The 25,828-nt window shown below is 37.3% G+C and overlaps 1 protein-coding gene across 9 annotated transcripts in view; it reads right to left on the bottom strand.

Annotated features, from left to right (window-relative positions):
- Positions 1 to 25,828, bottom strand: part of adgrb2 (adhesion G protein-coupled receptor B2) — a 458,554-nt gene that overhangs the window by 198,441 nt on the left and 234,285 nt on the right. For 8 of the 9 annotated variants that reach the window (XM_053638192.1, XM_053638184.1, XM_053638186.1 and 5 more), the window contains 7 exons: positions 20,288 to 20,452; positions 18,073 to 18,237; positions 13,007 to 13,108; positions 10,183 to 10,289; positions 5,187 to 5,381; positions 5,023 to 5,091; positions 201 to 309 (listed from right to left, as the gene is read on the bottom strand). In XM_053638192.1, coding sequence (XP_053494167.1) covers positions 201 to 309; positions 5,023 to 5,091; positions 5,187 to 5,381; positions 10,183 to 10,289; positions 13,007 to 13,108; positions 18,073 to 18,237; positions 20,288 to 20,452 — 912 coding nt within the window. The remainder of the gene's footprint in view (positions 1 to 200; positions 310 to 5,022; positions 5,092 to 5,186; positions 5,382 to 10,182; positions 10,290 to 13,006; positions 13,109 to 18,072; positions 18,238 to 20,287; positions 20,453 to 25,828) is intronic. The other variant, XM_053638190.1, reaches the window with a different exon arrangement.

The raw sequence follows: 25,828 nt of genomic DNA, 5'->3' as shown, positions 1-25,828 counted from the left end.
TACATTACTAACCAACATATTAGCACCAGAATCACCAAGCACATTACAATATTTCAATATACACCTATTAAATGTCTTTCAGGCATTTGGATGGTTTCTTTTAACTCCCTCACACCATATGAGCAACTTCCAAAGATTCATATTCAAACATACGGTAGCCTTCCACATCTCTGAGTTCTATAACTGCTAAGAGCACTCACTGAGGTTAGTGGTGACAGCAAGAAAGCTTTGGAAAGGCTTTTGCGCTTCACCGATGAGATGAATGAAGTCTTCCACAACTCGCATTAGCAGTATGGCTCCTGGAGAGACCTGGGAAGAGAAAATTCATCTCAAAAAATTAGAATATCATTGAAAAGTTTATTTTTTCCATAATTTAATTCAAAAAGTGGAACTTTCATATTATTCTACATTCATTACACACAAAGAGAATTATTCAAGCTTTTTTCCATTGATGATTACGGCTTACAGCTGGAAATGAGATACTGGAAAAATCCAGTATCTCAAAAATATTAAAATAAAGAATTTATAATACAGCAATGTTGACCTGAGAAGACCTCTAATCAGCTAATTAACTCAAAACACCTTTGTACTCAAAACACCGTTGCGCAATGGTCCAAAGTCCTCTTTTCAGATGAAAGTAAATTTTGCATTTCATATGAAAAGCAAGATCCCAGAGTCTGGAGGAAGAGTGAAGAGGCACAGAATCCAAGTTGCTTGAAGTCCAGTGTGAACTTTCCACAGTCAGTGATGATTTGAGGTGCCATGTCATCTGCTGGTGTTGGTCCACTGTGTTTTCTCAAGTCTAGAGTCAATGCAGCGTCCACCGGGAGATTTTAGATCACTTCATACTTCCATCTGCTGACGAGCTTTATGGAGATGCTGATTTCCTTTTCCAGCAGGACTCTACACCTGCCCACAGTGCCAAAACTACTAGTAACCGGTTTGCTGAACATGGTATTACTGTGCTTGATGTGTTGTATTGACATGTATTGTCAAGAGGAAAATGAAAGACACCAGACCCAACAATACAGACGAGCTGTAGGCCGCTATCAAAGCAACCTGGGCTTCCATAACACCTCAGCAGTGCCACAGACTGATTGCCTCCATGTCACGTCGTGTTGATGCAGTAATTCATGCAAAAGGAGCCCCAACCAAGTATTGAGAGCATGTATTATCATACTTTTCAGAAGGTTGACATTTCTGCATTATAAATTCTTTATTCTAATATTTTGAGATACTGGATATATATATATATACACACACACATACACACACACACACACACACACACACACACACTAATTACCTTATCATGATCAATCAAAACAACAATCCTTACAATTCTGCCATTACAAATTGTTTTGGCATGTTAATTGACATTGCCTTTCTTTTCACAGTAACTTTCGTATGGCTAGAGATTTCTACTCCGAACTGTCATTGGAATTTGTGTCTCCTTTATATAAGGCAAAATGAAACAATTCATAAAAAATTGTCTTGATTGCTATAGGACATGTGTGTGAGAGGAGGCAAGAGTTTGCCAGAAAAGCAAATTGTGGCATTTATTAACTTTTTCTTGCCTGAGTTTTTTTCCTATAAACCAATTAAATCCATTTTAATATGCAACAGATGGTAAGAGATGGGGTAGATTGGCTGCACTGTTTATTTGTAATGAATAATTGAAGCACTAACACGCTTGCTTATATTTTTGAAATGGGCTTGTTTTCTGCTCCCCTGATGGGAATAGATCTCATTTGTTTAGTTTCGTTTGAGCTCTTTGACATGTAATATTGGCACTCACCCCCCCCCCCCCCCCCAAACCGCCCTTCCAAATATAGTTAGTTTACAAATACTGTATATTCTTTTGGTTTTATCTTTCATTGGGCGAAATGGGATTGTGTTTCACAAGGAGACTTTTTTCCCTTGGATCAATTGTATATTGTTGTTTCCTGCAGGTTTTACAGTCCAAATTCCCTGTAGTTTTTTCAGCAGCCTGCCAGTAGCCTATTCTTTTTTATTTATTTTTTGTAAGGAATAAAACATGACAGAGCATGCTGTTATAGAAAAATAATCAACTATAGAGTGGTGTGATGTGGCTAACTTGAAGAGGAGTTACTGTTGCTATGTATTATTATCCAATAACAGCATGTCCTGAAGTGTTTTATTCATACCATGAGACAAGAACATCAATGAGACAAGTTCCTGCTATCGTTTATAACAGCTGTAAACATTTGTTTCCTCACCATCCTCTCTTTTTATCTTTCTCTTGAAGTTTTCTCTTGAAGTTTGTTACGGAGAAACCACAAAGCCTTCCATCCTAAAAACAATCCATAAATCTTAAAGTAGCAGCTTTACATCTGACTGTTACAATGCACTGACACTGAAGACTCCTTCCAAAATAAAAAATCTCCTCATAGAAAACTTGACTATATCAACTATTTCTAAAATCTACTTATGTGGAGCATCTATCATCCATCCAGTTTCCTGTCATAGTTGTTACTATAGAAACAATAACGTGTTAGAACATGTGCATTACTATAAACTACTATGGATTGCCTTAAAGACAGAATTATTGACTGAGCTGATGTTAGAGAAAATGAAACACCTTCTGATCAATCAGTTTAAAGAAAACAGGTAGTGGTACTGGAATAGCACTGATAAATGCTACATACCCTAAACTTTCTTACTGTTCAGTACACATCACTCTAACCCAAACCTTCAGTTATACCTCATAACACCTAACCCAAATCTTAACACTGTTCTTCATGGGATCCAAACAAATTTTCTGTTATTATTCTCATTTACGAGGACGTTCTGACATCACCAAGGGCTTAAAAACTGAACGCATGGCTTTGAGGTAGAGTTTGTAGCCATGCATCTTGGGTACTGTTATGGGTATGTAATATTAAAGAAAACATTAAGTGATTAGATTCAGCAAAGTATGACAGGGCAAAGATAGCATTAGCACATCTCAGGTAGCAGAGTGCACATCTTATTCAGTGAACAGATAATCCTCTCTCTTTCTCTCTCTCTCTCTCTCTCTCTCTCTCTCTCTAGTGAAATGTTTAATAGGGTTTAAAGAGATGTTAACTTATTCAGTGAAATGAGAGTGTACTTGACAGAATAGAACACACACACACACACACACACACAAACGCAAGCCTGATATACAAATGGCAAGCCAGATCAAAAGCTAATTCCACACATGTGGCTACTTCAAATGGCTACTACATCCCTTATGTAGTGGATGAACACAGATACAGTTTAGATATTCACGGTGAAAAACAAATTCTTTATCTGTCTTCAACTGTAAATAAAGTCTGAGATATAGGGCTTTTTGAAAACAATGAAGAGCTTTAATATACTTAATAATATTGCATCTCATTTATCAAGCTGGATATGAATGGATTTATTCATAAAACTTTTGTAGGAGCATTTACACAAGAAATTTGGTATTCATGAAAATCCTGTAAATTCAAGAAAATGTATGTATCCTAATTGGGGATATCCTAATTCCTGAGTGTGTGCAAATTTGTGCATAAGAAGACTGCTAATCAATAAACATCAACTAATTGGCTTTGAATCACATAATTTGCAATGAGTTACTGCACTTTTATATACTGTACAATTTAAACTGTCAAGTTTAAATTCAATTACACCCAGAAGTTTCATATGGGAGAGTGCCAGGGAATTCTGAACAAGAGTCACCAAGACAGCAAAACAAAACAAAACAGCAGGTAAAACCATTTTTTCCAAGTAACTTAATTCACATCTAATGGCTCCACATTTTGGCCTTTTCAGGGACTGTTAATCTGTTAAATAATTATTTTTTTTTATTGGTATAAATGTAATTTTTTTTTTTTTTCAAACTTTCAGAAGGTTTTTTATTGCCTTGCGCTCATCATTTCAGCTGTGTGAGCTTTTGCCTTTAATGGAGTTTTGTGGGCATCACTAGATGCAAATAAGTCCTGCACGTACATGGTAATTTATGGATGGTTAGGATTCATCAACATATATATGTGAGTACAAAGAAATTCAGCATATCTGAAACTTTTGTAAATCAGTCAGGAATGTTTTGATCATCTGTAAATTACCAATTTTCTGATGCCCAGAAAACTGCATAAAAGGCTCACAGAGATTACAATGTGAATTACATTTTTCAGTAATGCAGTTCAGCCACTGCAGTGAATCAGCTACCACAGACATAGAGTAACTATTTCTCCTTTCATAGGGCACTATTTCTTTTGTTGTAATTGAATCAGTAGTCTTATTTGTCTTAGTTTATGGATTACTTTTGGATTGTTTTCTTTCAAGTACAGTATATATGATTGTGCTTCCCAAAAATGTATTAAATTCATGTAATTGAAATACATAAACAATTTCAACTTGACAGCATAATCAGAATTTAAAAAAAAAAAAAAATTGCAGCAACTCATTAAATTATATGACTCAATTATATGATTTGAAGCCTGTCAATTGAGGGTGACATTAGTGAGTCTCCTTACATGTAAATTTCGACAAATTCAGTAACTGTAATTCAGGATATAAATGTTTTTTTTTCCTAACTTTATTTTATAAATACCACATTTCTTGTTTAAATGCTCGTGTAAAATGTTTATGAATAAATGCATCAGTTTGAGAAATGACTCTCAACGTGTCACACATTCTAAAATGTCAAAAGATTAAGACATTGTTGAGTGTGAGACTCACTTAGTGTTATGAAATCAAGTACAAATAATACAAACTGTGTAAGGTTAAGAGTCCAGATGGTGGCCTAAACACAAGCTCACCCCAAAATAACAGCCTGGAACCTGTATGTCTCATTACACAGCAGTCAGGCTCTACACATACGATTTTAAGTTAATTCAGTCCTCATTAATCTGTTCTGTTTCAGCAGTAGTGACTTTAGTAACCCAAAGAGGAAATTAAGGGACACAGTGAAAATAATGTACAGCAACAATCATAAAGTTGCTGTTCTTCAGCAGACTCACAGGTATTTATAACAAATGGAGGGTTGGACGTTACCTGGTGGGCGTCTTCCCATTTTTGAAGATTGTCCATGTCCAACATTAAGCTGACTATCTGGAAAAATTTCTGAAGAACAGAAAAAACAAGAATGGTGATTAAAAAAGGGCTACCAAAACACAAGTGCATGTTCATCTGTATCTGGGTTGGTATGTGTGGTCCACCTGCACGTCGTCGGGAGCTGGGATGTAGGTTGCTCGCTTGAAGGTGTCCGTCACATTTCGGAGAATCTCCACAGAGAATAAGAGGTCACCGCTATAATAGCTGTGGCGGGACATTAACTCCAGGAGACTCCTCACGATCTGAGACATGCCCTCCCCTGCCAGGGTCCTCTGACCCTTCGCAAGATGCTCTCGTAACTGAGGAAAAGGAAGAGGAGAAGAAAAAGCCTGGCTTAACACAATAAATCTGTTCACTTTTTAGAAATAAATGTCTCGTTGCCTAAGGCTATCTTTTTAAAATGATTCATATGTCTTGTCTTCATCTCAATTACTAGGAATATGAACAGTGCTTATGAAAGGTCTGGTGTGTTTGTAAAATAGTGCGGGTAAATAGGAGATGAAGGTCATGAGATAAGGGCAAAAAATCCTCTCACTGATACATGCATGCCTGAAAACAAGTTGTTAACACCATTTTAAAAATAATCTATGATAATTAGAAAAAAAAATCCTGGAAAAAAACCCAAAAATATTGTAGCAGGTATATACATCTTTCCCATTTTTTTTTTTCATTTGTGAAGCAGATACCAATACTAATATACAAGCTCTCAGGATGATCTAAAACCTCATATTGATCTAAGACTGCCTTTGGATTTCTGGAAAAAATAAAACAAAACAAAAGAGCTGGTTCAGTATTTAAAATATGACCAAATGTTTGAAATGTCTATTGAATGTCTATTGATAGCAAAAGTGTTTCAACACTCTACTTTTGTATAATTTAAATTGAAATATTAATGCATATTTTGTTTCTTATATGTGCCCTATATGTGATGAATAAATTGTTGTTGTAAAGGGCCAATTAAAGTATAACAATACAGTATGTATAAAAATATAAAATGCATAAAGACATTTCAATAAATAAAGTTATATCTTTTATAATTTTCTATAAAATATTTTAGAACATGTAGAAATTATTCCATGAATAAACACATAGCTAATAGCTCGATATATGCACAAAAAATACATTAATAATAATAATAATAATAATAATAATAATAATAATAATAATAATAATAATAATGTACTTGGGCGAGGGGGTGCAATATTATCGATTACCACATTATTTTAATAAGAAAATATCATGATAATTATTGTTAGATATCGCTCAGCCCTATCATTTCACACTCACAAGCAGACAGTATGCTCAGTGCTAATGACTAAACTGTATTCAAACTCAGCCCCAAGTAGAAAAACACATTTAAACTTTGACATTAAATTGACTCCATTGATCCACATTTGGAGCAAAGTGCTAAACTGTTTTGGAGAATCGGCATCCACTACAGTAAAACCGATCATAAACATGTTGAAATATGGACCAACCTTTCCTCTAAAACTCACTGAGTGCTTATTTGTGGTCCAAAAAGGACGGAGCAGTCATCAATTGACTAATGATATCCTTGTCTGTCCATGACAATAGCAATCAGGATGAAGCAATCATTGTGTGATTATAATGAAGGGTTAGTGAGCAGGTTAACAGTGTAATCAGGCCGATTTAATCATGGTTGGGGGAAAAAAATCGCTGACCCTTTTGGGCTAGCTTCATTACAAATAATGAAATAACGTGAAAAAATAAATAAATATTAAATAAATAAACAAATGTGCAATTAGTGTGGAGAAAAGGTCAGAGTTCAACAATCAGAAATGATAAATGTTAAGTGCCGCACAAATGGCAAAACACCAATGGCAAATCTATCAACAATATAGTTCTTTGCAAATGTCGTGCTCTCATGAATGAGATGAAGAAGCGAGAACAAAAGACGTGAGAAGATGGAAGTATAATTTACCATCAGATACTGCACTTACAGATGCCCCACTGACTCAAACCATGCATTTTAGTTTTAGCGCAATATTATTATAACATTTATTGTAAGCTATCCTTACAGTGCCTTCCACTAATATTGGCAACCTTGGTAAAGGGTGTGAAAAATTGTCTTTATTGTTGAACCTTTTGATCTTTTGTTTAAAAAACTCACACAAGTACTCTGTTCTCATGGACATCAAACAATTGCAAACACAAGACAGGTTTATCCAAAAAACAAACATTTGTTAAATATAGGTGTGCAACAATTAGTACAACCTCCCTTTGCCAAGATAACAACAGATCAGAGTCTCCTATAAAGCCTGATGAGGTAGGAGAAAAGCAAGGGATCTGAGGCATTCCTCCATACAGAATCTCTCTAGATCCTTCAAATTTCGAGATCCACACTGGTGGACTCTCCTCTTCAGTTCACCCCACAGGTTTTCTATGGGTTTCAGGTCAGGGGACTGGGATGGCCATGGCAGGGATGGCCCAGTAGTCTATGGCAAACTGAAGATGCTTGAGTTTGTTTTTGGATGAGAGTAGAAGTTTTTTTTCTTGAAACCCTTCCAAACGACTTGTAGTGTTGTAGGTGACTTCAGATTGTAGTTTTGGAGACTTTCTGATCCTAAGATGCAACCAACTCCTGCAATTCTCCAGCTGTGATCCTTGAAGATTTTTGGCCACTTGAACCATCCTCTTCATAGTGTGTTGAGACAATATAGACACACGTCCAATTCCAGGTTGATTCATAACATTTCCAGTCGACTGGAACTTCTTAATTATTGCCCTGATGGTGGAAATGGCCATGTTCAATGCTTGTCCTATTTTCTTATAGCCACTTCCCATTTTGTGAAGCTCAACAACCTTTTGCCACACATCACAGCTATATCCTTTGGTCTTACCCATTATTATGAATGACTAAGGGAATTTGGCCTATGCGTTACCTCATATTCATACACCTGTGAAACTGGAAGTCATGGTTGAACAATTCCCTGTTCCTAGTCCCCCAGGTGTACTAAAATAAATTAAAATATAAATGGGAATATACTTCAAATATATTTTTGTCATATGAGTTCATAGGGGTGCCAATAATTGTTGCACACCTATATTTAACAAAGATATATTTTGGGGATAAACCTGTGTTTTGTTTACAATTGTTTGATATCCATGAGAGCAGAGTATTTTTGTGAATTATTTGAACAAAAGATCAAAAAGTTAAACAATAAAGACAATTTTTCACAGCCTTCCTTGCTCATATTCACCAAGGGTGCCAATATTAGTGGAGGACACTTTATGTGTGTTTGCAATATGGAAACAACAACAACAACAACAACAAAAGCTTCTGGTCTGTCCCAGCAAACACAAACGCGCTTTCGACGAAGTCAAGCGAACCCCCGCTGTTGAAATGAAAGCTACAGGTAGTTGGAAAGAGGCTTGATCATGATGAAAAAAATCATCGACGTCGAATATACGTAAAAAAGAAGCTTGAACAATGCTAACATTCTTGAAACACTATATTACTTTGAAATAATGCGGAAAAAAAACTGATTAATGATGTTACTGCTGTGTAATTTCAAAGAAATATATCTAGATGTGATTGTTCATTGTTCACTAAGATTTATTTTTATTTCATTTTTTGATAGAATATTCTCCAATTTATGGGAATACGAAATCTCTTGCATACGAAACTGCAAATACGAAACCAATCATACAAAGCTAAGCATGCGCATGCGCAGATATCGTCCCTAAACCACTTTGGATTTCATTGTACATATAGGCTATATCTTGAACTGGTATGTTTGTGTTATATATGAATGGATTTTTAAGTAGATTATAGTCCAGGCATTTCCATGACGTGTAAAAATGTTGTTTATTTTATATACCTGAATAAAAGATTCTGAAGTCGCAATCCCTTCGTTGCTAATATGTGTTTAATAAATATGAAAGTTGATCTGATAGTGGTCGATATCGTGCTTGAATGTGAGCGATGATAGGGGACAGTACCCAATACAAAAGATATAAGAGAGTATACTCTCTTATATCTTATACATCGATGATAAGATTATACTTTGATTGGATTATACTTTGATTAAAATATTCCATATATCATCACAACAAAATCATATGCTTAATATGTTTAAATGCTGGTTTAACATCGAGTCAGGGGCGGCTGTGACTCAGGTGGTAGAGCAGGTTGTCCACTAATCGTAGGGTTGGCGGTTCGATCCCCGGCCCACATGACTCCACATGCCGAAGTGTCCTTGGGCTGAACCCTGAAGCTGCTCCCGATGGCAAGTTAGCGCCTTGCATGGCAGTTCTGCTACCATTGGTGTGTGAGTGTGAATGGGTGAATGAGACACAGTGTAAAGCGCTATATAAGTGCGCCATTTACCATTTACGATGATTTCGTCAAAATCACGCTTCGTTTCGACGTATAATATCCGCTTAGAGCCTTTACATTAAGAGGCTTGGTTTCGACAATAAAATACGTAGAAAAGTGTCCCCGTTTTACGGCTTGAAAGCGGCTTGATTATACGTCATATCGACGATAATCTTTGCGACTTTTCGCCGACTATTCGACATCGAACTGTTTGCTGGGGTGTAGTATGTTGCATTCATTAAATATTTTTTTTCTTTGTTTCAAAAACTACTGGCTTTAAAATAAAAATAATAAATTTCACAAAAACCTCTCATATTTCTCTGTTGCCCTGTTTTTCACCATTTCAGATTCATTTTGAGGCAAAAAAAAATCAATAAACGGTCATATTTACTGTGTAGCTAGTAGCAAGAAGGGTAGATTAAAGATTAAAGATACCCTTAGTCCCAGAGAATAGCCTGTAGAATCGTTTACCTGTACTTCTAGTTCAACTCATATTCATTCACACTTTGTGTGTTGAAACAAGTAGAATCAATTAAAAACCAGTCAGTAGTTTTATTTAAAAAGATAATATTACCCGAATGAATAAATTTATGATTTTAGTGTGTGCCAAAAAAAAAACGTTTCCTTGTACTCCCATGCAGATTTCAAAATTAAAAATGAATGAATCAAAGATACTCAATCCCCTTCGCATGCTTTCATCTTTTTTTGTATTCAATATGTGTGAAAATGAGCAATTTCTTAAAATACTGAAAATCACTTACAGATAAATGTAAATATCTATATTCAAGTGAGATGCATCGGGCGAAGCTCGGAGGACCCCAGTAAGCAACTCCATTAGCGTCCAGCAAACATCGACGACTAGCAGATCCTGCAGAGAAACAGGAGAAAGAAGACCTAAATGTTTCATCTCTCTTACACAAGATGTGGGGGGAAAAAAAAAAAAAAAAAAAAAAAAAAAAAAAAAAACCAGTTTTAGAAAGCCTGTCGAATAATAAACAGACTAGAATTCAAACTGGTCCAAAAAGTGCCTCTGGTAAACATCACAGAGAAAATCATGCTGCTAAACCACATTTACTCAAACTTGCATCATACTGTTTCTGTGCAATGGGCCTTGACTGTGCACTCACCCATCAACCTAACACTGAGACTGATATTTAGCATCCTGGGCAAAACTCAGTGCTCCATTCACACACTGATCAGCAGGAAGACATAAAGCAAAGTCTCGTGGGTGAAAACTATGTTCACTCACCTGCCTGTGAGACTTTTTTGTTGTTTTCCACCTTATTATGGAGGACTGCTTGGTCTCCAGAGATGACTGTGTTTACCACTGTGTTTAGCGCTCATGCTTCAAAGCCGTCATTTAGTAGGACTCTCTGTTTTTATTACATATAAATCAGAGGACGCCCAGGGCCTGTTTCCATATAAATATATTGCTCAAAGTCCAAGTCTACTACTTAAAAATGCTTTTATTTCAGTTATGGGCCAGTAATGAAATTTATTATGTCAAATTCTGTACTAGTACTGTAGTTGAGTCAGTATATCAGGTGACATATCTGAAAACACATACATACCCTTATACAAACTAAATGTGTTAGTATTCACATATTTGTGATGGTTTTAGTGATTCTGTTGTTAATTTGTTGGTTGGTGCTGTATTTATTTATTCCTGAAAGAAGGTACAGTGGAGGTTGCCTGTCGTGCGGACATGACACAGGATCATTGCTACCACATGTACAACTGCGGTTAATGGAAGCAAAGATAGATGAAAGAAATTTAAACTAAATAAATCATCTCAGACTTTCATTACAAAATATATGTTGGATGGCATTAAAGATATTAATTCTAAAGTTTAATATGCAAATTGTTCAGGGTGGTCTTTTCCTTTATTGTGTTAAGATAATCCACGTGTCAACTTAAAAAATAAATGTATGTCATTACAAATATGGAAAAAAAAATCAAATAAAAAAAGCAAATGGTGGGCAAACTTCATATTCAGATATATTTCCATTTCAGATAATGAAAACATTTAAAATGGTTTGGCTCAGCTTTAAATATTACTGGATTAAAAAAAAAAGTGGAGTAAAATCACTTTATGACCTTTCGATAAATAATGTAATGAAAATCACTCTCATTATTGGACTCAGACTTTTGGACCATACAGTCTAAACTCAATCTGAAATCAAGTTTTAGACTGTATTTTATGCCATGGTTTGTATGAGCTTTTATTTCACTCTCATAATATGCTGTGCAGCTCACAACACACACACACACACACACACACACACACACACACACACACACACACACAGATTCTAATCCTTAACAAGCTCCAAAATTAATTGCACTCAAATCAACTTATTTTGGCAGTAGTCAGGAGGTGATTGCCTGTGGTGAGCTTTAGGAAATGAATAATTACATCACTGACGGAGTTTTATAGTGGGTTTTACTGATCACAGGATTTTGAACTAACACAGTTTTTAGGAGTTAGTTCTATATAAATGTTTATTATTTACATCACATTTGTGAGCACTTTTTAAAATACTGTACACACTGGTGATGCAGGGAACTACAGGAAGTCAAAATCATAATCTTATGGTAATATTATCAGATCAAAGCACACCACTCCATGGAATATTGATTAATTAACTTCTATATAATGTTTCTCATGACTTTGGTGAGGAGGTGGTGCAAGTAAAAAAATGTAATTTTTGTGTGTTGAATGGGGGTTTGGGAGGTAGACTTCTAGCTAACACTAGAGTAGTTTTTGTCACCCAGCCTGGCCAAGAACCACCTACTATCACAGGAAGATAAGTCATTTGAGCCTCCAACCCAAATGACAAAGTCACTCCTAGATAAATTCCTGCCCATGGCCAAATTTTGACCAATCCCTTCCACTCCCGCTGAAAGTTTGACCAATCCTGCTATCTCCTACTGATACTCCATACACTTGACCAATCATGCCAGTTGCCCACAGACACTCTTGACCAATCTTGCCTTCCACCGCAGACCAATCCTGCCACCTGCCAGCAAAGGTTTAACCAATACAACCCAGCTGTTGCATTGGACAGTTTGACCAATCTTGTAAGCTGCAACAGAAAGGTTGACCAATGCAACCAGCAGCTGCAGAAAGTTTGCCCTATCCCGCTCACTCTCACAGACACTCTTGACCAATCAAGCCAGCTTCTGCTACAGTCATAATTGTTTGTATTGGCCTACAATATTTTATCACAAAAGTAGTTGGTTCTAATTCATCTAATCATTATCATTTCACAATTTAATCATTTGGACATTTAAACCAGCAGGAACCTGATCAGGATAAAGCACTTACTGCAAAGGAATGATTGCTCCCATGCAAGCACAATATACATTGTTCTGTTTAAGAAAGGAATTTGTCTCACAAGCTTCATATGATCAAGTGTATTAAACTAAACACCACCTGCACCCACAACTTTTTTGTTGGGTCCCATGGAATCCAAATCCCAAAGCACACCTATAATGGGAACATCGTTTACTTAATGTGGATAAATGGAAATGCATTGGGGAAGTCTGAGAGTTGTTCTCAGGGTGTCTGGGACGATGACTCACCAGTGGCATTTGATGGACATTTGTTGTAGACCGTCTCTCCAGCTGAAGCTCTCTTCCATGTCATTAAACCTTGGTACTCATCCTTGCATATCTCATGAGGTGCTATAGAAAACACACACATTCAAGTAAGATTATATGGTCTTATAATGTATATACATTATAAATATAAGATACATAGCATTAACATTCTGCAATATACCAGGTGAATTTATTTATGATTGTTTGATTGTTTATCTGTTTATGATTGTTAAATCCATTTAATATTGTAGATATATCCTATTAAAATTCCTTGAAAATGTGTGATTCTAAATAGAAACACAAATAGTGAACATAGAAGCCATTACACCAAAGACATTTGGGTTTGAGAGCAAAAGATGGATATGAGACAAGAGTTTAGGATTCCAGCTTTTATTTATTAGTATTTATATCTAGATGTGTTAAACAGCATAAAACATAGAACCTTTTATATCAGACTACCCAATTTTAAGCTAGCAAGTAGATAAATAGATAAAAAAAAAAAAATTAAATTAAATTAAATTAAATTAAAGTAAATAACACTTAATATTTGGTTGCATATCCCTTGCTTTCAATAACTGCATCAAGCCTGTGACATCACCAAACTGTTGGTTTCTTCTTTTGTGAGGCTTTTGGCAGCCATGCAAGCCCAAGACATGGCACTTCCTCCACCATGTTTCACGGATGAGACTTGTATGTTTGGATCATGAGCAGATCCTTTGGCCTTTCCATCACTTTTGCAGAGGTTAATCTTCTGTGGCTCATCCATGTATTTCTTTGCAAATTCCAATCTGGCTTTCTGATTCTTACTGCTGATGAGTGGTCTGCATCTTGTGGTATGACCTCTATATTTCTGCTCTCTAAGTCTTTTTTGAATTAATTCGGTATCTGTTGCTCGGTACATCAGTGGTTTCTTTCTTTTTCAGGACATTCCAAATTGTTTTATTGGCTGTGCCCAATGTTTGTGCAATGCCTCTGATTGACTTTCCCTCTTTTCTCAGCTTCAAAAAGGCTTGCTTTTCTCCCATAGACAGCTCTCTGATCATCATGTTGGCTTATCCTTTTTAACAACAAATACAGTCTTCACAGGTGAAACTGAAGGCTAAAACCAAGAGTACATATTCATCATTATTTATTGTTTAAGTAAGCAATCTAACAGGACACACCTGGGTAACAAGAAACATCTGGGTTATGCATATAACCCTGTTCCCTGAGAAGGGATTCCCTGTGGGATGCGCTCTCGCACATGACTGGTATCTGAAGCTTGTGTAACATCATGCCTATTTATAGACCTGCAGTTCACAGGTGATGTGGCAATTAAGCACATCGTGTGATAAAAACGGCACCTGTGAACTGCACCATCAGCCTCTATTATCTGAAGCAAAGACACAATTCACAGGCATGCCCTAGTATAACAAAGCTACACAACATCTCGTTCCCTTCTCAGGGAACAGGGTTCCCCCAGACGTTCTCTTTCAAAGGGAACCCAATGTTGCATGAGCTTTACACTATGGGAATGAGAATACCTACTCTGTAATAATGAGGGTATGTCCTCTTCAAAAGGTCCAAGCCCGAGGGTCTGGTGTGAGGAACGGAGGCGTGCAGAAAGCCTACAACAGATGTAGGCACTTTGGAAATATAAAGGAATATAATATAATATAAAGGAAGAGGCAACAGAGAGATATTGTAGATCTCCTACTCGCTTGAGAGATGTCAGGACCTCCAGAAGAGCTACCTTTAGAGTCAGAAGCTTCTCAGAGGCTGACTCTAAGGGCTCAAATGGGGCACCTGACAGACCTTCCAGGACCAGAGAAAGGTCCCAGGAAGGTATGCCTGATACATGAGACCATCGCTGTGCTGTCTGTCACAACTAACACATGGTGAACTCTTAATTAAGGAAGAAGAATTTCAGTGCTAGAAATACGGCCCGCATTCCAAGGCGATTTATATGCCAATCCAGATAAGCATAAGCTCTCATAGAGACTGGAGGGGATGCCCAGATCCACCTTGATCTTGCTCATTGTTGATAGGATTGACCCTACGCATGTTGGGGATAAAAATGCCCTTACAGTAGTAGAATCCCATATAAACCCTAGAAATGTTGTCCACTGCACTGGAGAAAGCATAGTTTTCTTGAGGTTCAACCTGAACCATGAGCTCTTCATGTGGGCAAGAACAACATCTCGATGTTGAATTGCCAGTTTCCTGGATCATGCTAGAATTAACCAGTCATGCAAGTAGTTTAGTCCACAGATGCCCTGGAGTCACAAGGGAGCCAGAATGGCATCCACACATTTTGTGAAGATGCGAAGGGATAAAGCTAGCCTGATGGGAAGAACCCAATATTGGTATGCATTGCCTCCAGATGTGAACCTCAGGAACTTCCTGTGACAGGGCAATATTTCCATGTGGAAATATCCATTTTTATGATCTATCGAACCCAGTCTACACAACATAGTCTTCAAACTAAATCCGTGGAACGATAAATTTGAGCGTCGGCATCTTTAACCTGTAAGTCCGACGAGTACAGTTCAGATTAAGCAGATCTAAAATTGGCCACGTACTCCCATCTTTTTTGCAGACCAGGAAATAATGGCTGTAAACCTGAACTGGACCTGGTAGCCCTTTTCTACAGTAGACAGAATCCATGGAGCCACATTTGGCAGCAGTTCCCACGCTGCCAGATGGTCTTTAATTTACATTAACTTTTACACATTGTATTGGAGGGAAAGCATCAGATTTTTGTTGCCCTGTGACAACTCTATGACCAGAGAACACTGAAAACTTGGGATAGCCTTGGCTAGGAGAGGCCCTACAGTAGTACTGGGGGCTAACTGCCCTAACAACCTCATGTCCCGTGATACATCCCTCCACGGCCCGTCAGGACTGCTCCTCCTTTTTCTGCCTGGCCTTTACGACCATTCTCATATCAGACCTATTAGCAGGCTGTGACTGTGGCTGCCCAGTTCCCCTGGCTTTCTGTGGGTGGAGATGGGCCACCACACTCGCCTTCTGTGCCTCCCTTACACTAGCGCTGGGAGCTACACGGCGATGGGGCTGAATGCTATGTCGAGCTCACTCAGCAGGTTTGCTTGGTAGGCCTGCAACACTGCCATTTATGCAGTGACCCACAAGCAAGACCCACTGCCACATAGGCCTTGCCCATCAGTGCTGAGGTGGCCTTACATGGCTTGGATGGCAAAGCTAAACCCCCTAAATTACCTGATTACATGATGGAGACAGGTAGCTTGCAAGCACCTCCTCCACCTTCGGCATAGCTAAACAGCCATGCTGTTCATTCCCCAGAATAATCTGACATTGCGGGGTTATAAATGCGGCTTATGTATGGTTTTCCCCAGAAGCGTGATATTTCGTCAAGCACTTCTTGAAAAAAAGGGGAGTTTTCTGCAGTGTGAGGGAGAAAAAACAGGGAGCTGCTCTCCATTTTTGGCTCACCAATATGGCTCCTTGGAGTCAGAGAGGAACTATTTTATATATTTTTTTGGCTTTCCATAGTGGAAGGAGGAGTCGCAACGCGAGCTTCAAAATCCAGTGGAGAGCCGGACCTGGAAGACAGAGCAAGGGACAGAGCAGCGCTCGTCTCTAGCTCCACTTCCAGATCCATACGAGATCCCCAGGACCTGAGCCAACATGCTGCCTCGGCAGCGGCCAGGCCAGATCTAGGATTCTCTGAAACCCAATACCCTTTGGCCAAGAAGAGAGTGAGTCACGAGCAGAGCTGCCTAATTTTAAGGCGTTCACAATGCGCGCAGTCATACCTCTTGATGGCTGCCCTGGCGTGCTCCTCTACACTAGACACTTCACACAGAAAGTGTGACCGTCCCGTCCATGATGAAAAGGGAGCAAGGCATGACACACTTCCTGAATTCTCTTTCACTCGTACCTTTCTCTCTTTTTTTTAAAGGGACAAAAAAGTAAAGAGATTTTTCTTTTAAAGATAGGGAGGAAATGAAGAGTATCTTTGCGAGCGTTACACAAATGACTGACATGCAGCCTTGCTGAAGATAATAAGGCTGACGGTGTGGTTAACAGGTGCCATTTTTATATCACATGACGTGCTTAATTACACAAACTTCAGATACCGCGTGAGGGTGCTTCCCACAGCATAAAGCTCATGCAACATTAAATTCCCTTTGAAAGGGAACATTATATACACCTTAAATATCAATTGTAAGGTTATTTTAAAACCAAACCAGTGCTTTAAATACAAAATGTTTAAGAACCTTTTTGTGTCTAAGCTAAAATATCACCCACTTCATGTGATATTCTTTTCATGAAATCTTTTCATGCTCATTTTCATGAAGAACACCAATAACTCTGAAAGACACTGTGATATTGTAAATCTATTGGAAGTAATTAAATTACTTCAAGCTGTCGTCAGCCACCACATCAAACTGCTTTTCTTCCCCTTTGAACACTATTACAATAGAGTACAAAAAATGCGGAGAAAAAATGAAGGCAGAGTTTCACAAGAATGTTCAAAATTTATGCGTTCCCACAAAGTTCTTGGACAGATCTTTGTCTTTAAGGCACTGGCGCAGTGCTATCAAAGTCCTGCTATAAGTACTGCAGCGATGCCTGACATTTATTTAATCTATAGCCTCCCAAAGCTACAGTCAAAGAGCCGCTTATTAAAATCTGCTGTTTGCTGTGCTGCTCTGACAAATCACACGGGAGGACGTGCCTTTGCCGAAGGAGAGCGGGGGAAAAAGGCAGAGGAGGAAACAGAAGGCAGACTGTCAAATGGAAAAAGAGAGAGAGACCTACAGGTGCACAGATAGACAAGCAGGAAGGAAAAGCAAGACATCCAGACAAATAGAGAGCACTCAAGGAAGGGAGGGAGGGGAAAAACAGATGCCTGGTTAGATGGAAGCAAAAGAAAAAGACAGATGCCCATAGAGAAAGGAGCAAGAGGAGGAAATAAGAAAATTGAAATGCAACCTGATTAGAGAAATGCAAAATGAGTGAGGGGCACTTGTTTGATCTGCTTGGGAAAAGAGGAACACGCACACACGCACACACGCACACACCTGGGCACTTCTTGTCGTTGCATGAGCGCACTTCCTCCCCTGAGCCATCGCAGGGGTAATTCTGGATTCCTGTGCCTTCACACATCCGAAAGCGGCGCTGCCAACCTGAATCGCACGTCTTTGAGCACTGACTCCACTGGTTCCACGCTCCCCAGTTTCCACCCCCTGAAAGAAGAAGGGCATAAAAGAATTAATAAGTACAGTAGAAGTGTCACAAATCGTGACACTTTCAGCACTTTTCCACCAGATAAAACAAGGTGCTTCAGATTACACATTAACCCATATTTGGTCATTATTTCTTCTGCCAAGCAAACCATACCAAAGCATGCTGAATTGTAATGTGTGAGCTAAGCTGGGATGTCTGAGTATAACTTAAACTTGTGCAGACTCACAAGACAAAAATTTTCAGTAGTGTAGTGAAGCTTCCTTTGCTTTTCAGTTGTTACTTTTCTGGTTGATTTAATCCAATGCTCCCAAGAACTGCAAGTAATCTGGGCTCAGAGTTACTTTAATGTATTTAGCACAATAATGTTTGCTCATTGCTATATGTATATGTACAGTGCCCTCCACTAATATTGGCACCCTTGGTAAATATGAACAAAGAAGGCTGAGAAAAATTGTCTTTATTGTTTAACCTTTTGATCTTTTGTTAAAAAAAAATCACAAAAATGCTTTCATGAATATCAAACAATTTTGTCCTGTGAGTCTGCACTATTTTAAGTTAAACTCAGACATCCCAGCTCAGCTCACACACTACAATTCTGCATGGTGTTGGTATGGTTTGCTTGGCAGAATGCAATTCATGCAAAATCAAGCAAACTCCACAATATTCTGAGTAGCTTGCAGTTTTTCTACATTACTGCAGATTTTCAGCAGATTTTCTGCAGATTTGGTCCCATCATGTGACATCATCACAATGTGCATGCAGCCCAAGTCCTCGTTGATTCATGTGTGTCAACCATGAGTACAGCTAAAAGGTCTCATTTACCAACAAACATTGTGAAAGACTGAATTTTGTGAAGACTTGCAATTTTGCCAAATTCAAAAAGTTTACTGCAATAAGCATAAAAATCTCAGCAAACTGCATCCCAAAATTTGAAAAAAAAAAAGCTGCAGCAAAAATTAAGCATTTTTGGCTGCAACAATCATGAAAAACTGCTAAATCCTTTATGGACTGGTACAGTATATGTATATGTACTATATGTGCATGTAATTTTTTTAGAAGTATTTCACTACTTCTGCCTAGTTTCCACAATAATTCTACTACTTTCACAATGAAAATGGGAAATGGCCAGGATACAGACAACCCTTGGTTCAGATTTGTCACAAAACCAAACTGGGTCACATTGTTCACTGGGAAAAAAATAATAAATAAATAAAATCATGTGCCTGATCTGTAGGTGCCTGATGGAAATCAGTAAAACATGCAATATTGAGGCTTCTGGCAAAGTATTTTTTCACAACACGCAGATGAGGTTTTATTAAAATCAAGGCAAAGAAGGCAATGGGATTACCAACAATCAAAACCAGAAACATGCTGGCAATCAAGAGTAAACAAGATTAGAATAAACAGGCAATCGAGAGACAAAACAAGAAAATGTCACAGTCGAAATGGCTGGACTGAGGCGTTGCAAAATATGAGTAAGTCCAACTTATTTGAGGTGTGTGTGCTAATTTGTTTATAGGTGTTGTATTTAGAAGGCCAGACATTGAGAGCATTTATGGGTGTTGTAGTTTTTTTGGCAGCATGTGAGACTGTAAATAGGTACAGATATAATAATCATCCATCCATCCATCCATCCTTATGAAAATTAATGTCACTGTACAATACTATTCAAATTGACCTAATATTTACAATTCACTTTTGGTTGAAGTCATTGAAACACATTTATTTTGATTCCCCTTAAACCATTGATCACCATATGAAGTGGGTCTCCATGAAATAAAAAATGTGCCAGGTAAGAACAAGTTCCAACAAGTACCATTTTTTTGTGAGGGAATACATAAGGTATTATAACAAATGAATGATTTTGCTTCACATATTTTTGTTTAGGTTTGTGCAGTTTTAAATAATTAAAAAAATATAATAATAATAAGCCAGTAAAATATATAATTATGAAAAAAAGAGTTCTTGGTAAAGCACACAGACGTTTCAGGCCTTTGCTATGCATGTGAAAATACACCTGTTATGCAAAACGATATGTTTGTGACGTACCATCGCAAGGCCGGTTAGTGCACTCCCTCGTTTCTGAGTGCGGACCTTTACACTCGGCCCAGCCATGTACAGACACACTGCAGCGCCGCTGCCTCTGCTGAGTGCCAGTTCCACATGATACTGAACAAGGAGACCAAGGAGCCCAATCCAACCACTGCCCCTCCACTTGAGAGTGAAAGACAGAGAGAGAGCGAGAGAGAGAGAAAGAGAAAGACAGAGACAGAGACAGAAGTGAGGAAAATGTAAGAAATAAGAGCAGAACGGCACAAATGGCACAAATACCAAAAAAAAAAAAATCTATTTGGGTCAAAAAGTCTGAGTCTGCTATTAGGAACTCATTTTATTTAGTTAGATATTAAACAATATTATATACCACATTGCTTGAATCAAATTGGTCAGAAGGTTTTGATAAATTTTCTTTAACTCTGACAATAATCCCAGCTGCAAGGATTAGAATTTATTTGTATAATGCTTTTTACAATATTAATGTGCTAATTTTTTAATACCTTATTTCCATGTTAAAAACTTTCATAGGGACTTGTATGGCGGACACGCCACATAAATGGATTTAAAAATGGATAAACATTGATATAAGACATTTCCTGTGAGAAGATGTTTATTTAATATCTTTTGGAAGGAGTCTCCAGTGTCTTATTAACTTTAGAGGGAAAAACAAATCAGCTGGTTACATAGCTGCTATAACATAAATGATAGCAGGAAGTGACTAACATTATATTAAACTATATATATATATATATATATATATATATATATATATATATATATATATATACATACATATATGTATATATACATATATATATATATATGAGTTATATTATGCTAAATGGATAAAATGTGTAATGTGTCATTCTTTAAAAAAAATGTAAGTATTGGCAAATTGCCGTGGCATAAAAGAAATAAAACATTTCAGGGTGTAGTGCTATTGAAAAATAATCAATGTTGGGTTAGTAACAATAACCTTCAATAGATCCCCTAACCGCCTGGGGGGTATTCCAGAAAGCAGGGTTAACTTACGTTCACATAAACCCTGAACTCTCGGCTGATTAACCCAAACCTTGCTTACTCGGTTAATGTATGTCAGTTCCAGAACACCAGTTAGGAGTTAGTTCAATCAACCTCCAATTGGTAACTCAGAGTTAATGCGTGTACAAGGCAAGTACATAAAGCCATTATCAATGGATCGCCGATTTCAGGAGTCACCATGGAAACCCAGGGCAAAAAAAAACCCAACAAGCTGCATATTTCAGTGAAGCAGAGTCAGAGGTTTTAATGCATGCTTATAAGGAATATAAGCCATTTATACAAAAAAAAAGTATATAGAGAGTTGGCTTGGAAAGAAGTAATGGATCGAGTAAATGCGTGAATTTATAAGTTCATAAATATCCAAAAAGTTTCCTTTCATTATGATGCTAAATTAAACATTGATCCTATTAGACATGTGCCATAACATTTAATAGATATGCCTTTACTTTTAGCCCTCCATCAATTTCTTAACACTGTACATAGTATTAATAATATAATAGGCTTTATATTTTATCAGGTGTAAACCTTCTGGACTCAGGAGAACTTGGAGCCAAGTCAAAATGAAACACAAAAAAGATAATATTTCATAAACTTCCTAAATTGTAACCTATCTAATTGGCCCAACTTTCTATAATAACATTTCTCTAGGTTCTATATAGCCACAGGAAGAAGGAAGAGGCCCGAATAATGGGTGGGGGCCACCAGCACTCTGACTGAGGAGCTGGCACTGTCCCTTAATCAAGGGAACAGTTCCAGGGCACAGTTCATCAGAGTCGATTACCTCCCATGATATAAGTGGCTTGGTAAAATGTAATGTGTAGCATATTAGTACTTAGGACTTTTTTTTTTTTTTTTTTTAAGTTTCATGCATAATACACAAGTGAAACATTGCCAATAAAGAGTTATTTTAAAATATATTTTTTAGACCCTGGCTGTATTTATTTTCTTTACTTACTTCTTTACTTTCTTTATTTACTTAAATTCAATACTTTTTTACTGTATCATTCCACTTTATTACACATAACTTCATTTATGGAATTTAATGTTGTGAATTCTTTATATTTCCGGATTTCTTGAGTTAATACTGATGTCTGGTGAAAGGTTCATGTGAATTGCCTCATTGGAAATATATTTACTGAAAAAAATGTTGGTACGTACAATACTTATTTCCCCCCAATGTATAAGGTCCATCTTCAAAAGCAAATTAGAAAATATAACCTGGAGATGGACCTTCTACAACTTCAAATGGAAGAAAAAAAAACAGATATAAAAAGAATATAAAAAAGGCCAGGCTTGAAATTGAATTGCTGAAGCACTAGTTAAAGGTGGACCAAGTATTTGCCTACTGATTATTATTATTATGTCAATTATTGTCGAATGGTAAAGTAATGAATTCAAATGTCTTTTTCAATTACAGAAAATAAACAATGAACCTCAACTGTTCACTTTGTGCGTTAGTTATTTAATTAGAAATGATGTGGGCAGATCACATCTTGTAACATCCTGCAGTCTCTTTGGTTCACTGGGAGTTCCTCTTGCCATCTTCATCAATGGTTCATCATGGTTTATGGCCAGGGAACTGCACAAAATTATGTAGGAACCATTTGAGTGTAAGGCTGTACTGTATGAACGGCTCTACACACCGTTGCCTTTTCCACATGCACTGCATCGCCCACGTTATATACAGAAAACTCCCTGTGGCAAAAAAAATGAAGGGCAATGCATAAAATGTGCTCAGTGTTAAGCGCAAATCCACAATGTGTCACGTTGGTGATGTGAGGTTTCAATATGTTTCAGAAACAACTATCGCAAAAAACAGTAACACTCCCGCAAATATTCATCTGGGTGTGAAAAAGATTTCGTATAATCCGTGCTTCCTCGTCCACTGGATCTTCTTCAAAAGGACACGCTACCCTCCATCAGCTCTCTAAAAAAAACTAACCCTGGAACATAATCTGCTCCGGAGCAGGTTATGTTCTGCGAGTAAGCTGCTATGGCAACTTACATACCCTGAAAGTTACCTCCTTTTATGGAACCGAAAGTTGAGGTTATCCGTTAACTCTGAGTAAACTTACCCAGGTAAATCGCATAAACTGCTTTCTGGAATACCCCCCAGATCTGTAATTGGTTTCTTTCCTGATTGTGTTTGTCTGTTCTCCATTTAGATCTTGATTAGTTTGCCTATTTATACCCTCCTGTGGGTTTATCTCTCAAGTCTTATTGTGCATTCATTTGAATTCTGAGACTTTTCCTTGTTTACTTGTCTCCTAATTTTGCCTCTCGATTCTTCTGTGGTCTATAATTATGGATTTGCCCACTCTGGCAATGCGTGCATTCGTACTGAACCATGCGATGAGCTTCGGAAAGTCCTTGATAAACAACATGCTGAGTTTACACATTTGCATCCTGGCATTATTCACTGCACAGTACAATAACTCTGCTTCGTGGTGTGTTTATTCTTCAAATACACAGTGTTACATAAATACAATATACGCTTAACTTTCTTCTTAAACCTATTTGTCAAGAATGTATTAATTATATACATTTCATAACACACATATGTTTGTAACACACAAAAAAATTGGCATTTCTTTCCTTTATTGTTTCTTTCCTTCATTTTTTACTGTGTTATACTAGCTTCTTTTTTCCGGAACTCTATTATGAGTACTGATAAACATAATTTGTCAAAACTATATCAGCTTATTATCAATAACTGATCAAATAAAGCATTTTAAATTCTGAGCTCAGACATTTAGACCCTTTATACCTTAAGAAAAAGGTAGAGAAGAGCAGAACGAAACATGACAGGATCTAGTTAATAAGACAGAATGACAGAACAACAAGCAAGCCGACATTGACGCAGACACAAGCGGAGAAGCAGGCTGTGTCTGTATCCAGGGAATTGGACAGTGCTGTAATGATTCACTATCATATATGAACCCACTTCTGAACTGCAGTAACAAAGCCAGTCACATGTATGACCTGCTCCATTGGTTTGAGTCACCTTGAATCCCAAACTACAATTTATATTTTATAAAGTACATTGCTGCAAACAGAAAAGTCTGATGATATCATGTGAGTGGCAGTCTGGGAAAACACATCTGTGTATCTGAAAAAAAAAATTATATTGACCAAAAAGTTTTCTGTCAATAATACACTTTGACATCTTTACTTTTTCAACCATGCCTGCATAGATCATGTTGGGTAGGGAGCCGGTTTCTCAAAAGCAGTAGTTAAAACAATCAGTCTGATTAAAGATGTCTTAAATGAATGTCTTGAACTAAAGACTTGTTCAATTTGTTGGATATTTATTTGTCACAGAGAAACAAACTCAATCCTAATCAATTCAAATTGTAATCAGACACCGACACTCAAATTGTGCTCAATGCACTGCAAAATTATAATAAAAAATAAAACAGAAATGAGTGAATCAATCAGTATTTATTTCCCCAATTATGTTAGCATGAACAGAGAGTATTCGAGTGAATTGACGACGAGGCTCGCCTTTAAATGCCGTGAGTGACTTATGTAATGATGAATGATGTGGATGATGGTGAAAATCATAGTAAGAACTCATTGACTATTGTAAACATATAAAACTCTTTCAAACTTGGCAGTAATGTTAATGTTATAAATGTAGATGTAGGCAGGACATGTTTCAGTGGAATTGGAATCTTTAACCCCTTCATGCATGAATAATGAAATCCTGATCAAGGATTTTTTTTTCTTTCTCTGTGTGTGTTTTTACTCTTCTTTAGGCATAAAAAAAAAAAATACCTTAATTTTACTTTTACATACATTTTTCAAAAAGTTATTGAAGTGTCCACTCCAGTGGAGTGCATGCGTTCAAATGAAGAATTAGTGTCCACTCTAGTGGCTGTTATGCAGTTATTCTATTGAAATGCTTGCAATAGCCAGAAAATGGCTCTTGAATAGCCGTTCTCTGTAGTGACCACTATGTAATGAAAGGGTTAAATGCACTTTTGCAGATAACCAGACTGTTTCCATGAACACCCTGAAGTTTATTTATTATCATTTACCAAAACCAATAACATTTGTTACATTTATTAATGAATCATATGTTGTACATTTACTTTTGACATGTTGTCGAGACAAGTTAGTTCCTGTTATCATTTACGTTATATGCTTATAGCTTATCATGTTACAGACAAACCAGAAAGTGCACAATTCTTTTTCCTGAAGACTCTCCCATGGTGGAAATTTTGAAAGTGCACTGACACCGGAAACTCCTTCCATGAAAAAAAAAAAAAAATCTTTTCCTCAAAAAGCTTCATTGTACAGTATCACTGTTACACTCCCGCTGGCAGATGGCACTGTGCCGCGGCTGTAGATATTGTGCGTGCACGAGACGGAACTGCTGCATATGGACATGTGCCTTTGTTTTGATTTTGGTTCTCCTTCTGTTTAAGCAGTGGTTGATGTTCGAGGGTGTGTCGTGATTTGCCCCAGCTGTCTGTGTTTTAGTTTGATTGT

This window comes from Ictalurus furcatus, chromosome 12 (genome assembly GCF_023375685.1).
Source record: "Ictalurus furcatus strain D&B chromosome 12, Billie_1.0, whole genome shotgun sequence".
NCBI classification, from domain to species: Eukaryota; Metazoa; Chordata; class Actinopteri; order Siluriformes; family Ictaluridae; genus Ictalurus; species Ictalurus furcatus.
The sequence above is the reverse complement of the archived record's forward strand: the minus strand, read 5'-3'. Positions and strand labels throughout refer to the sequence as shown.